Source organism: Wyeomyia smithii, chromosome 2 (genome assembly GCF_029784165.1).
Source record: "Wyeomyia smithii strain HCP4-BCI-WySm-NY-G18 chromosome 2, ASM2978416v1, whole genome shotgun sequence".
Lineage (NCBI taxonomy): Eukaryota > Metazoa > Arthropoda > Insecta > Diptera > Culicidae > Wyeomyia > Wyeomyia smithii.
Window position 1 is genome coordinate 148,031,531 of NC_073695.1, and position 13,674 is coordinate 148,045,204.

Below are 13,674 nucleotides of genomic sequence, written 5' to 3' on the forward strand. Positions count from 1 at the left end.
AATTTGTTCGAAGTGTTATGTCTGTTAGTCTGTGGCACAAGCATATCGTGTTTGTTGAAGAAGCACCAAGAATTTCTCGTAATGCGCCAAAGTTAGAATTAACTCTATATCCTCGAAAACCAAATCAAATTTACAAAATTAACAAAATTATTAACAAGTTCCAGCAAAAATCGTAGCAATCCACAATTATATTTTTGTTTCTTGCTTGACAATTTTTTTCATTTGCCTACAACTACTTTCGCTGTGTTCTTTATTCTTTATTCTTTATTTGTAAAAAAATTCATCTGACAAAAATAGTCTTAATGAATGTGCACTTGTCAATTCAACTTTAAAACTACGACGAACTCTCACTGCGAAATTGTGTGATGGTGTGCCAAAATCAAAAAGGTCTTCTACTTTGGAGAATGATCGAATACTGCAAGCTAACGGGTCGTTAAATCCGAAATTAGTACGGTGAAAGCTAGGTTGTAGTAGTCCAGTAGAGCGAAGAAGACGCTGTGAAGCCCGGAAATTCAATTTGGAAAGGATATTTAGTGAATCGATTTCAGAGTTCAGAACTTTAGCTACGAACACCGCTTGTTGAACTTCTCTGCGCCGTTGCAATGTGTCAATCCCAAGAAGACGACAACGGTCAGGATATGGAGGTAGGTTAATCGGGTCACGCCACGGAAGATTTCTTAACGCAACTCGCACGAATCTTTTCTGCACTCGCTCAAGTCGCAAATTCCAGACTAGTTGTTGAGGACACCAAACCAAGCTAGCATTTTCTAAGAGTGGCCGAACGAGAGCACAATACAACGCCTTCATGCAATGGGGGTCCTTGAAGTCGCGAGCAATTTTCGAAACGAAACCAAGTTGTCTCGTGGCTTTGGCGATTATATTAGTACGATGCAGATTGAACGTAAGCTTCGTATCCATTACAACTCCAAGGTCACTAACGTGGTCAACTCTTGTTAGGTTTTGATTATCGATTTGATAGTTGAATAATATTGGATTCACTTTGCGATGAAAGGTCATTACTTGACATTTACTAATGCTGACCGTCAGCAAGTTTTTGCGGCACCAATAAACAAACTTGTCCAAAAGCCCTTGTAGCCGCCAACAGTCGTCGATGGAGCGTATTATCAAATACAGCCTAAGATCGTCTGCGTACACTAGTTTACAACCAACATCTCAGCAAGGAAACGTCATTGAAGAACAGCGTAAACAGCAACGGCCCTAAGTTGCTACCTTGTGGGACGCCGGGGGTATTTGAGAACTGTGACGAACAGCAGGAATTAATGTGCACTCGTAGAACTCTGTCACATAAGTATGAACTAAGCCAACCAACATACCTCTGCGATGCACCAAGCCGTGAGATTTTTTTTAATAATATTTTATGATCAATCCGATCAAACGCTGCTTTCAAATCTGTATAGATTACGTCGGTTTGAGCTTTTTGTTCCATGTGCGATATACAAGTCGAAGTGAAGTCAAGCAAATTCGTACTTACTGAGCGGCCAGGCATAAAACCGTGTTGGTCACTAGAGATATAACTCCTTGTACGTAAGAGCATAAACGTACTCACGATTATTTCGAACAGTTTTGATGCAGCAGAAAGACTAGTAATGCCACGGTAGTGCCTAACGTTTCGACGATCCCCGCTTTTAAATATCGGGAACATGTATGAATGTTTCCAAACTGTGGGAAACTTTCCTTGCTCAAAAGATTTGTTGTAAATATGACGTACAGGTTCGGCTAAAGCGTTTACACAACGGCTTATTATAACTGCCGGGATTCCGTCGGGTCCAGCAGAGTACGAATGTTTCAATTTTTTTGCAGCAGCTTTTATCATGTCTGCAGAGATGTGGAATAAATCCAGGTCAACCAAATCGACAGGAACAGACTCAGCAGCAGCCTCAGCGTCGAGATCGGATGCGGTATTATCAGCAAACACAGAGGCAAAAAACTGTGCAAACATTTCACACGTGTCAGGATCAGATTTAGATTCTTGATCATCGAGGCATACATTTGTGGGAATTGTAGCACATTTTCGTTTAGACTTAACGAAATTCCAAAAGTTTCTGGGATTTCTTCGAAGGTCTGTCTGAACTCGCAAGACGTAAGATTTGTACAAGCCAGCATTCAACCGACGATAATCATCACTCGATCGCTTAAAAAAACACTTAGCATCGACTGTTTTAGTACGACGATATTTGTGTCGCCATCGATTGCGTACACGTTTTAATTCTCGCAGACGCGAAGTGGCCCATGGTGGAAAAACTGGCGCTTTTACTAATGGTAGATTCGATTCGAGCCACTGAAGTAAAACATCATTAAACAGCGCCACCATTTGATCAACATCAGGTTGTAGGGATAGAGTTTCCCAGTTGATACTTTCCAAATATATATTCAGCGCTGCGAAATCAATTTTACGGTAGTTAAGCCTTGTTTCAGTCACTCTAGAGCGCTGTGTTGAGTTACTGGAACTTCGTTCTATTGGCACGGATATGTTTGAAGCTGGGTGATGAGGATCGAGTGGTAATACTAAAGGCGCGACGCACACATCGGCCGCACAACATCGATCTTCAGAGCAAAAAACTAAATCGAGCACACGTCCAAGATGGTTTGTTTCTCGGTTAACTTGCCGGAGATTTAAGAACTCGATACCATCGACCAACGCCGCACCGGCAGCAGAAAGTACGTATGAGCTGGTGTGCTGACCGTTATTGTTCCACACAATGCGTGGCTGGTTGTAGTCGCCACAGACCAAAACAATTTCGTCGTCAGAAGTGCTTTTGCCACACAGCTCCGCGATCGAGGCAATATGTGCATCAACCGTACCAATCAACTGACTTTTATCAGGCGGAATGTAAATACCACAGATTAGCAGTTTTGCTCCACGCACAGTCGCTCTAACGCAAATTTGTTCCAGACAGTGGCCGTTCGCGGTTTCGACGATAAAGCTCCTGTGTTCTCGCGCAACAGCAATCAGTACGCCTCCAGAGGATATTTTATCACTATTGCGAGCACTACGATCGCAGCGAAATACGTCGAATGTCGATCCGAAAAGTTGCAACGAGTTAATACGCTCGTCAAGTCCAGTCTCTGTAAAAATTATAACGTCATAGCAGCATTCACGCGTTGTCAAGAAAACATCGTCGATTTTTGTCCGCAATCCTCTGGTATTCTGATAATAGAGTGAAATCTCGTCTGCGTCAGTTCGGTCACGCTGCAACATACAGTTATTTAGCAAAGGAGAAACTATATTAGTGGGAGACAAAAGATACTCGCCTCTGGTGGAAACCCGTAGGTTTCCACCTTCCACTAAACAGCACGTTTTGTTTGATTCGGTTATGGTCTCTCCGAAAGTGCAGGCACAGCCGGGCGATCGAAGTTTTTTGGTCGTTCGACAAATTCCCTGAAGAGCAATCCTGCGGGCCATGTTGACGGATCTAGAGCTCGGACTTTCATATCAGGATCCAAACCAACTTTGAATGAAACGAAAGACAAGCTGGCAGCATCTTTGCCTCTAGGTACAAGTCGAACCACATCGACTGGAGCAGTAACGTTCAAACAGCGTGAAATAATTTTCTGCACGTCGCTGTCCGAGAGGAGCGGATTTAGACGTGAAAGATACAGCCAGAATTTGTTAGCCACAGGGACAATGGATGGAACCGAAAGATCACTTAAATCAATATCATTTGTCCCACATTCAGATGGATTTGGTATGATAGCTTTATCATCCACGCCTCGGCGGCGCTTTGTAGCTCGTTTAGTCCAAACTGGCGTATTCGGTGTTGGTGCTGGCCAATCGAGTTGGATTTGGCCACTCGATAGTTTTTCAATTTTTTTGCCAAGCTCCTCCACAACGTCAGATAGCTGTTGAACTTTTCCAGTTAGATCTGTAGTATCATACAGTTTTGGTGGCGTTTGCTGGGTATCTTCAATGTACGACCGAATGCAGCGGCCGTTCATTTCGTCTCTGCAGATTGAGCACAACAGCAAAAGCTTGCCTTGTGCAAAAGATTCCCTCAATCCGCGCGAGTTTATACCACAGCAGGTCTGGTTAATGTGCAGATATGCCTCGCAGAAACCACAACGGAGCGGCTCAATATCGTTGATTTCTTTTTTTGCATTCACCGCAGTGTTTTTTTCCATTTTGCTGCACACGGGTGACAGACACACAGCGCAAAACTTAACGAAGAGCGTTGTTGATGCTTGATCAGTTGAGACAACGTAGTGTAGATCGAAACAAACGCTATATTGAAGTTGAACTTTGTTAACTGCAAAGTAAACGACTGAATTGATAGCACTTCACACTGCTCTAATATAAAGTTTTTTGGGCAACACGATTTGCGTATTCTCGGTATAAAATAAACGGTTTTTCTATGAAAAATTTCGATAATTAGCTAGCGACAATAAACACAAGGTGTACTGGTCATAACTTAACGAAATGGGTGTTACGAAGACAGCAAATATACGTTTATTATGGTAAAGCTTAGAATAATACTATATCATCTAACAATTTTGAAATGTTAAAAGAGTTGTTCAGACTACGCCGGATATCACCTGATATCGCAAGATGATATCCGATATCACCTCAGGTGTTCACATTTTAGTTAGATGATATGGTTTGACATTTGCTTTGGTGAATGAAAAAAATCACAAGAAGGTTGTATGCAAAGCCACGACCGCAAGGTTGAAGTAGAATACTTTTACAAGAAAGATAACCTGGCTGCTTGCGTGTCAGTCATTTTTTCTAGTAAATAAACGTTGACCGTTCATTGGCAGTATTGTAATTTCTTTTTGTCTGATATTTTGAATGAAGTTCATTGGATATTTTTAAATTTTGTGCAAATGAGAAGTTGAAGTGCTGCCGAATTGTAATATGCACATTTAATACGACATCATTAAACGGGAACGGAACAAAGGCTACGGTTATGCAGAACGCGAATGCCGGCGCGATGCGACTCGCCTTACCGTGGTGAAATGTACAGCTCTTTTTAAGGCGAAGAAGAGCTATACATTTCAACAGATTTCGTCTTGCCGAATCGCATCGCGCCGTTATTTGCGTTCTGCATGACCGTAGCCAAACACTAAGCGACGCAAACACGTAATAATAGTCAGAGTATGCATGTAGATGAAGATAATTAACTTTGGATTATAGCGCAAAACGAGAAAATAATATTGTTCTTCAAATATCAGTTGTTCAATTTAATATCCGATGAAATGTTTGTTTATTATCTGATGAAGCTCTTATATAGGCCAAATGATGCATTCCCAATTTACTAGGTCCATAACTCTGCCGACCGTGCTTGGGAAAGCGCGGTATAACGACCAATCAGAGGTCGAATTTTGTGTTTTGACAAGGCTTAAGAGTTTTCAATAGTACAATAGTTCGAATGATAAAATTGCAATTTCATGCATTTGGTAGGAATCTTAGAAGATTTTCTAATCGATTGCTGCAAAAACGGAGGAGATCCATCGAAAACTAACCGATTTATTAGCATTTGAAATTTTTCTCACTTTTTTCAGTTTTAGATTTTCATTTTACATCCCTATGTAGCCGAACTTCCTGAGAGAAGTATTCTAATTCAAAATTGAATCTTCATTAATTCATTTTTTGTCCTTATAAGGACAATTGTTCAATTTATCATAGGATGTAGTGTTTATCTTACTTCTCTGTGTTACCTTGATAGTGAGGACTAAGGCGCACGGTCAACACAATGAGAAAGGTGTTTTCACATTGAAAACTAGACACGGCTTTACTGGAGGAAGTGTTGGCAAATGCATCTACCGCTAATACCACCGCTATCATACGAAAGCGCGTCGTTTCATGTGGGGAATATCAAAAACGAAAAATGACGCGCGTCTAAGCATAACCCGAACTGTTTTGCCGTGCTGCTCCCATTTACCTTTACATCGGCCTCAGGGAAGTACCGGCTGCATCTGCATCTACCGCTGAGGCTGTCACTATACTGCTATTGGTACCAAAAGCTATTAACTCTTCAAATAAGTGTGTTATTTGTTCTCAAAAGAACAATTGTTCAATTCAAAATCGGATTTACGCAATCGCATCTCTGTAATATTACCGACAATAATATTCTTCTGAACAAACTGATACAACTTTCCCATTAGGCCTCTGCCATAATAGACGCGAAAAGCGACGCGAACCGATTCGCTCAGCTGTAGGTTAATGTACAGCCATCAGTAGAGCTAATCGGTTCGCGCCGCTTTTCGCGTCTACTATGGCAGAGGCCTTAGAGAAAGTTGCTGGCTGATGTATTCACTTCATGCAAGCCTGCTGCTGATGCTTCCCGCTACCACACTGAAACAGCATTTTAGTGAAGGGAGTGTCGTTGCATCAGCTGATCCTTCTACTATCGATGCTGATATACCCGCTGCAACAGCTACGCTATGCATAGCCATGCCACAGTTGTGGCCGCTATACGCTGGCCCAACTGCTGAGCACCTGCAACGCTATCCGTAGCCATGCCACAGTTGTGGCCGCCATTGGTATCCGCTGTACCTGCATCTGCTGGCCCTGCTGCTATCGATGGTGAGATCCGCTAAAACTGCTACGCTTATTCGCAGCCATGCCACAGTTGTGGCCGCTATCCGCTATCGATGGTACCCACTGCTCGCTCCCGCTGCTGCTAATGGAGGACTGCTGTCGTCGCTGTTCAGAACTACTATGAGCGGCTTCGACTAAAACAGGCTCTTATATAGGGATGAAAATAGGAATGAATTAGTTTACGTACGTGGTGGAATGATAAAACTTGAAAAATATGCGTGACTTCATTCTGGTTCAGAGCGATCATTTGATAAGCTCCACCTCTTTTTTCAGTTTCTAAAGTTTTTCCTCAGTTTCGTAGCACGGATGCACAAAAATGATTTCTTGTGAACATTTTGTCGAGCCGGACCGATAGCACTCTCATTGAAGCAACAAAATAACATGTTTTGTTTCGTGTTGTGCAGCTTGGTTGAAGAAAATGTTCCCGTCCCCATGTCGCATGTAAGCAGATTATTGCGTTCAGTAGACAGTAGATAGTGTATCCAGCGAATAAACACCGATGGTGCTCTCACACACGCAACGGTTTTAACCCGTATCTTATTGCGGTTTGTAACATCGAGCGATTTTGTTTGCTCGCTGTTGCGTGTTGCATCATGTTGCAACTTGGCAGCTAGGAGACGACGAAATTCTGTTTACGTTGATTGATTGAATCGACTTCATATTAGCTCTGCATAGTCGAACTAACTGCTTTTGTGAATGCGTACTAACAGGGCAGTTTATTATTCAATGTCGGTTATGCTGATCGCAGCGTTTGCGCTGCCCCTACAGTGGGGGGTTTACTAAATAAAGTGAAAATTAGACAACTACAACAGAATTTGATTGCATCCCGCACAAAATGTCTGCTTGTGTTAATGCCAGAAAATTATTAACCTTCAATTATTTTTTTATTTGCCTTGAAAAAAGCATGTTGCGGTTCAAAATCGGTTGCTAATTACAACCTTTGAGCTGCCCTAACATTGGGGGAATTAAGATACACGGACAACATGCACTGTGGAAGCTATTACACATTCAGTACATAAGACGGGTGCGACAAATTTAAATTGCTAGGATGCAACACAGAATACTTGCTTGCGTTGACAAAAATTATTAACTTTCAATGACTTGTTCATTTGCCTTCAAAAAGGCATTTTGATTTCCAAAATTGGATTTCCTGATGGCAATCTTCATGCTGCCCCAACACGGGGGGAATAATGGCTGTCTGGCGACACACGCTGAGAAAAACCGCGCTGCTCCTGAGACGTGGTGACCAACCACAGAGCTAGTGCTGCTGCTAAGGAAGGACGACTGCTGTTGTCGCTGTCTAGAACTATTATGAGCGGCTCCGACTGAAACAGGCTCTTATATAGGCCAAATAGCATGTTTTCAATTGCAAGGTATATGATCCTGTCGACCGTGCTTGGGAAGCAAGCATATAACGACTAATCAGAGGTCGAATTTTTCGTTTTGACAAGGCTTGACTATTTTCAATGGTACAATAGTGTGAATAATAAAATTACAATTATCTTATTTTGGGAAGAATCTTAGAAGATTTTCCAAACTATTGCTGCAAGAACGAAGGAAATCCATCGAATACTAACCGATTTATTAGCATTTGAAATTGGACATATTTTTCACTTTTTTCGGTTTTAGATTTTCATTTCACATCCCTATGTAGCCGAACTTCCTGAGAGAAGTATTCTACTTCAAAAGAAGTAAACAAATACATTTGTTGATTTCGAAAAGTTTTCGGAGGAGTTTTTTGTGTGAAAAGCTGTGAAAATGAATGTTAATCAAAGGAATCTGAAAATAATTCTCACTCGGCACGTTAATCGAATGAATCAGCTTTGTAAAATTGCGAACCGTCCTCTTTCGTATCTGCTTCTCTAATCCCCGATCAGAGCCGAACGTCCCCGCTTACACGTTCACCAAAACTCTCCCACTCCCAAGGTGGTTACTTTTTAGTTCGTACACCGTAATTAAAGAATAAGTAACATTAGGTGAACGAGAATTATCTTTTATAAGGGCGCAATACACTACAACCTCTCTTCTTGTTTAGAAAATGAATACATTTATTTGTACTCAACAAATTTGAATGTAATCTGATACTGTCATGTCATGGTATGTGTTGATAAATATTTGAATAAATCAATGAGGCATGTAATCACGGAATCTAACCGGTTGCTGTCTGATCCGCTTCATTACTATAGGTGAAGTAGTTGCTTTGTGCCCAGTAGTGTTTGGTTCTGTAACAGGGACTTCGGAACCATCGACATTCTCCAATAGTTCATCTGAATCGCTATTTCTGTCAGACTCCGGTTGCACACCAATTTTCTTCAAGTGTGCCGAACTACGTCTGTATTCTTTGCCTGTTCGTTTAGATTTGATCACTGTATCTGCGCCTTTTTTCTGACAAACGACAAATTCCTCATTCGCGAATTGTGCATCAAGCTTATTATATTTCCTCATTCTTTTTACTAAAACATTATCTCCTTCTATTATATGACTCTTCTTCGCCCCACGTCGCTTGTCTGCATACTCCTTACCTTTTTGTTTTACTACAGCATCTCTTTCCCACACTTCTACATCTTCCTGAAAAGTCGAAATAGTTGGTAGCTTGCTCTTAATGCGACGCCCGAACATTATTTCAGCAGGCGATTTCCCCGTTGTAGGATGCTTAGAAGAATGGTACGTCAGTAAAAAATTGTACAATTCCTCCCTCCAGTTCCGTCCGAGAGTTCATGTGCAATGCGAAGTCGTTTGAGAATCGAGCGATTTTGGCGCTCGACCTCTCCATTTGATTGAGACCAATAAGGTATCGTGTTTAGAAGCTTCACACCATGCGAATCGCAGAATTCTTTGAATTCGAGGCGGTCTGAGCTAAACTGCGGTGCATTGTCGGCGTTTAACAATGTTGGAATTCCATACCTGCTTAACGTGAAGTAAATGACTTGTATATTAGAATCTCAATGAAATCAATCAAATCAAATACCTGCTGAACATGACTGACAGCTCTCTAATGACGTCACCGGCAGTTGTTTTATCCATTTCGCATATCTCCATGAAACGACTATAGCAGTCGATCACAACTAATAGAGATTGTCCTTCAGGAAGGGGGCCAAGGAAATCCAATGCCACCGTATGCCACGGAAAACTGGGAAGCTGGCTTCTTTGCATCGGTTCTGGAGGCGCAGGAGCCGCCACCAACGTGCATCCTCTACAGTTTTTCACTAGATTCTGTAAAGTAAAGTATTTATTTATTCATTTATTTATTTGTTTACAAACATTGTAGTGTAAGGAAAAACCTTTTAATTTACTACAATTCGAAATGTTATAGTAGAATAACTTAAGTTTCTGATGGTAACGAATATTTCTTAGGTATTATTTTATTAACTTCTCCCATTATTGAACCATGCTGTACATTCACGACGGAATCCATTTAAGAACCGAATATTTTTGAGCTCAGAAGGTAGCAGATTCCAAAAAACAATGCCCTGCACAAACAGAGTATTTTTATAATGTGATGTTCGAAATATAGGAACTAAAAAGTTTATGGTACGACTGCTTTGTAAGGAATGAATTTTTTCTCTTAAGTATGGAGGTGATAAAGTGTTTATAATTTTAAATAACATTAAACATGATCGTAACTTAAAAAAGTCATGAAATCTACAACCAATTAATTCCTGTTGGAGATGAGATACTCTAGAGAACCTCGACAATCCAAAACAAAGCGAACACAACAATTTAGTGCAATACGCAACCTTTCCAACGCTGAAGCTGAAGCATTTAATAGAAAAACATCACCATACAAAAAGGCAAGATAAGAGCTTTAAATAGCTTCAGTTTTATAGCAGTTGACAGAGTACTTGAGGACAGTTTTAGAACCCTAAGTCCATTATTAATTTTGGCACACTGACTACTTATATGACTCTCCCAATTAAAATCATTTTGCACCATGAAGCCAAGAATAGACACTTTAGGAAGATATTCTATGACATCGTTACCTAAGATAATTGCAGGAAGATTGCTAATATTACGATTTCGGGAGATTAGCATGACCTTAGTTTTTGAAGGATTCAAAAATATAATTGTGGAGAGATTCTCCACGATTTTCCTGCGAATCGATTTTAGGCCACCACACATTGGACCTCAAATGGTTTTTCATCATTGTAATCCCCGGGTGCCCTTCGTAAGCCGTTTGCAGCACTCTATTCCTTAAGTCTTCTGGTATCACGATGCGATCGCCTCGGAGAAGAACTCCCTGTAGCTCGCACAACTCATTAACTAAAACTCGATAAGCTACTGGAAGGTTGTGGATTTCGCCGCTAGCCAAAAGGTTTAAAATTTCCTGAATTTCCGGATCATCTCTCGACGCTTTCTCGATCTCTTTCCACTGTAGAGCAGACGAGCTTATGGCGTGAGTAGCAACTTCTTGAACTAAGATTTCTTCTGCCGTGTCGAAAGGTGTGGGTTTTAACACAGGCAAGCGTGACAAACAATCAGCTATATTATCTTTGCCTGACATGAAAACAACCTTGTAATCAAAGGCCTGCAACCGCAACACCCATCGTTCGATGCGAGTGCACGGTCTGGATCGCGCCGAGAAAAGGAAGCTTAATGCCTTACAGTCGGTAAAAATGTCAAAAGATCTTCCCAATAAATAGTAATGGAAACGCTCGACCGCCCATACCAATGCCAGCGCCTCCTTCTCTGCCTGGCAGTAACGGCGCTCTGTCTCTGACAGTGATTTGGATGCAAAACTGATGATTCTATGCTGATTATTGCTATCGAATTGTATCAAGATTGCACCAAGTCCACATGGGCTGGCATCGCGATAACTGCCGCGCGGTCTTCCACTTTATAGAAACCAAGACATTTGACGTTTGCCATAGCCTCCTTTATGGTTTGAAATGATTTGGATTGTTCCTCAGTCCATTCAAACCTAACGTCTCTATGCAGAAGTTTACGCAGAGGTTCATCGATCGAGGACAGCATCGGGATGAACTTGTTCATATAATTCGCGAGCCCAAGGAAGCTACGAACTTCCGCCACGTTTCGAGGTTCCCTAAATGATAGTATAGCACTTATCTTCACTCTGGAAGGTGGGATTCCATCTTGGGAAATTCTCTGCCCCAAATGTCGAGTTCACCTACCCTCAGTTGGCATTTCTCCCAGTTAAGCTCTACTCTCCTATCATTCAATCGGGATATAACCTTATTTAGACGTTCATCATGCTGTTTCAAATCTTCCCCCACGACGATCGCATCGTCAAGGTACCAATAAGTTCCATCGCAGCCGCTGAGAATTTCGTCCATGGACTTCTGAAATAACTCAGGTGCCGTCACCAGACCGAACGGCAAACGCTCGAAGCGGTAAAGTCCTCGCGCCGTGATGAAAGTAGTTGCATCCCGAGATTCCTCATCTAGTTCGACTTGAAGGAATGCCTCCTTGATGTCGAGTTTGCTCCACAAACGTCCTCTTCCAAGTTTCGCAAAGTAATCTTCGATGACAGGCATGGGGTGATGATCACGCATAACAGACTCGTTTACTCGACGCAAATCGAGACATAAACGGGGCTCTCCATTAGCCTTACCCAGTATCACTAATGGTGATACCCATGACGTAGGGCCTGTTTCTATTTCAATTATATCACGTCGTAACATCTCATCTAGTTTTCTTCCAACGGCTTCTTCAAGTGGTATCGGAATTCTTCGCATTGGTTGAAAAACTGGCACAGCCTGAGGATCGATACGAATGTGTGCTTTGATACCCTTGATTTTGGTGAAAGGCTGTATCTTTATGCTATCGATGTTCGTGCCAACTTTGAGTACTCCCAACCTTTTTGCGGTATCATCGCCTAATAGACATCGCTGGCCTCCCGCCACAACGAAGAGTTCTGCTTGAACGGTATTTCTGCCAGCAACTATGTCTGCCACGGATGATCCTCGAATTGTCAGCGCATTCTGGCTGCCATAAGCACGAAGAATCCGAGAGCTGCCTTTTTTAGACGATACTATTGTTATTCTTTGGCTCTTCAATGCCTCCCAAGCTTCCTCGGTAACAAGATTGGCATCCGCCCCAGAGTCGATAAGCATTTCAACACGGACTCCACCGACCATGCAAACGATTACGTTTGATTCATTGCCTGAATAGAAGGCATAGTAAACTTTTGTTTCTCTCTCGTCTTCGGGTGCAGATGTCGTGTCTTCCGATCGTTAAACCTCATCTATCACTTGAACGCGTTTGTCTGGTTCACGACCCATCGAATGTCGTCTCGTCTTGCGACATAGCATCGCGAAATGGCCGTAGCTTTTACAATTTCTACATTGCTTTCCACGAGCAGGACATGCAGCTGAAATAGCAATGTGTCCTGGCCGACCACAATTATAGCACGACTTCTCAGATGATCTTACATATTGCGATACGGGTTGTCCTTTCTTATGCTTTACCTGCTCTACTTTGAAAACTTTTCCCGGAGGCTGAGAGGGAGACATGTCCTCGACTTGTTTATCTACACTTTCTTGCGCGATGCCCAACGCTTCAATTTCCGGAAAACTTAACTCTTTCATCAAAACTATTCTGCGTACTTCGTTTGAAGAGCATCCCTCAACAACGGCGTCCGTAAGATAAATCTCGCATAGTATTTGGCTGATTTCCCAGCCATACTTCTCAAAACCGCACTCTGAGACCTGTTGCTTCAGCCGAATGATAAAGTCGGCGAAACGTTCCCCCGACTTTTGTTTGATCGACCGAAGCTTGCGGCGCTCCGACGTACTTTGGTGACGCGGCTCGAAAAATTCATCTAATCTTTCAACCGCCAGATCGTACCACTTTGGTTGCAGCGTCACCAGCGGAACGTGATCATGACCTTTCAAATTTTTAAAAATCAACTGCAGCGCCGGGCCACCGAAATGCAAAAGTTTTGCCCGCATGGCATGCTGGTCGGTTATATCGTAAGCCGCAAAATAGCACTCTAGTGATTCCTTCCACGATTTTCATTCTCGTCCCAGTTTACTCGCTTCGATTTGGTCACATCGGAAAGGCTGAATCGGTCGTGAGTCTTGCATCTGCAAATAAAAGTGTGATACAAGTTGATTGTTTCACTCTACACACGTAGGCCAAATCGTAGATACAACAACACG

At 42.1% G+C, this 13,674-nt stretch overlaps 2 protein-coding genes across 2 annotated transcripts; both read right to left on the reverse strand.

The window, feature by feature from the left end:
* Positions 1–11,622: 11,622 nt before the first annotated feature.
* LOC129720044 (uncharacterized protein K02A2.6-like) lies at positions 11,623–12,627 on the reverse strand. Its single transcript, XM_055671458.1, has one exon. It carries the CDS (start codon positions 12,625–12,627, stop codon positions 11,623–11,625), a length of 1,005 nt encoding a protein of 334 aa, XP_055527433.1.
* Positions 12,628–12,747: 120 nt separating this feature from the next.
* Positions 12,748–13,464, reverse strand: LOC129720045 (uncharacterized). The gene has a single exon (XM_055671459.1). The coding sequence runs from the start codon at positions 13,462–13,464 to the stop codon at positions 12,748–12,750; it is 717 nt and encodes a 238-aa protein (XP_055527434.1).
* Positions 13,465–13,674: the final 210 nt, after the last annotated feature.

Bases quoted from the DNA above. Each gene is read 5' to 3' on its own strand.
- LOC129720044 (XM_055671458.1), bottom strand. From the start codon at position 12,627: ATGCTTATCGACTCTGGGGCGGATGCCAATCTTGTTACCGAGGAAGCT.
- LOC129720045 (XM_055671459.1), bottom strand. From the start codon at position 13,464: ATGCGGGCAAAACTTTTGCATTTCGGTGGCCCGGCGCTGCAGTTGATT.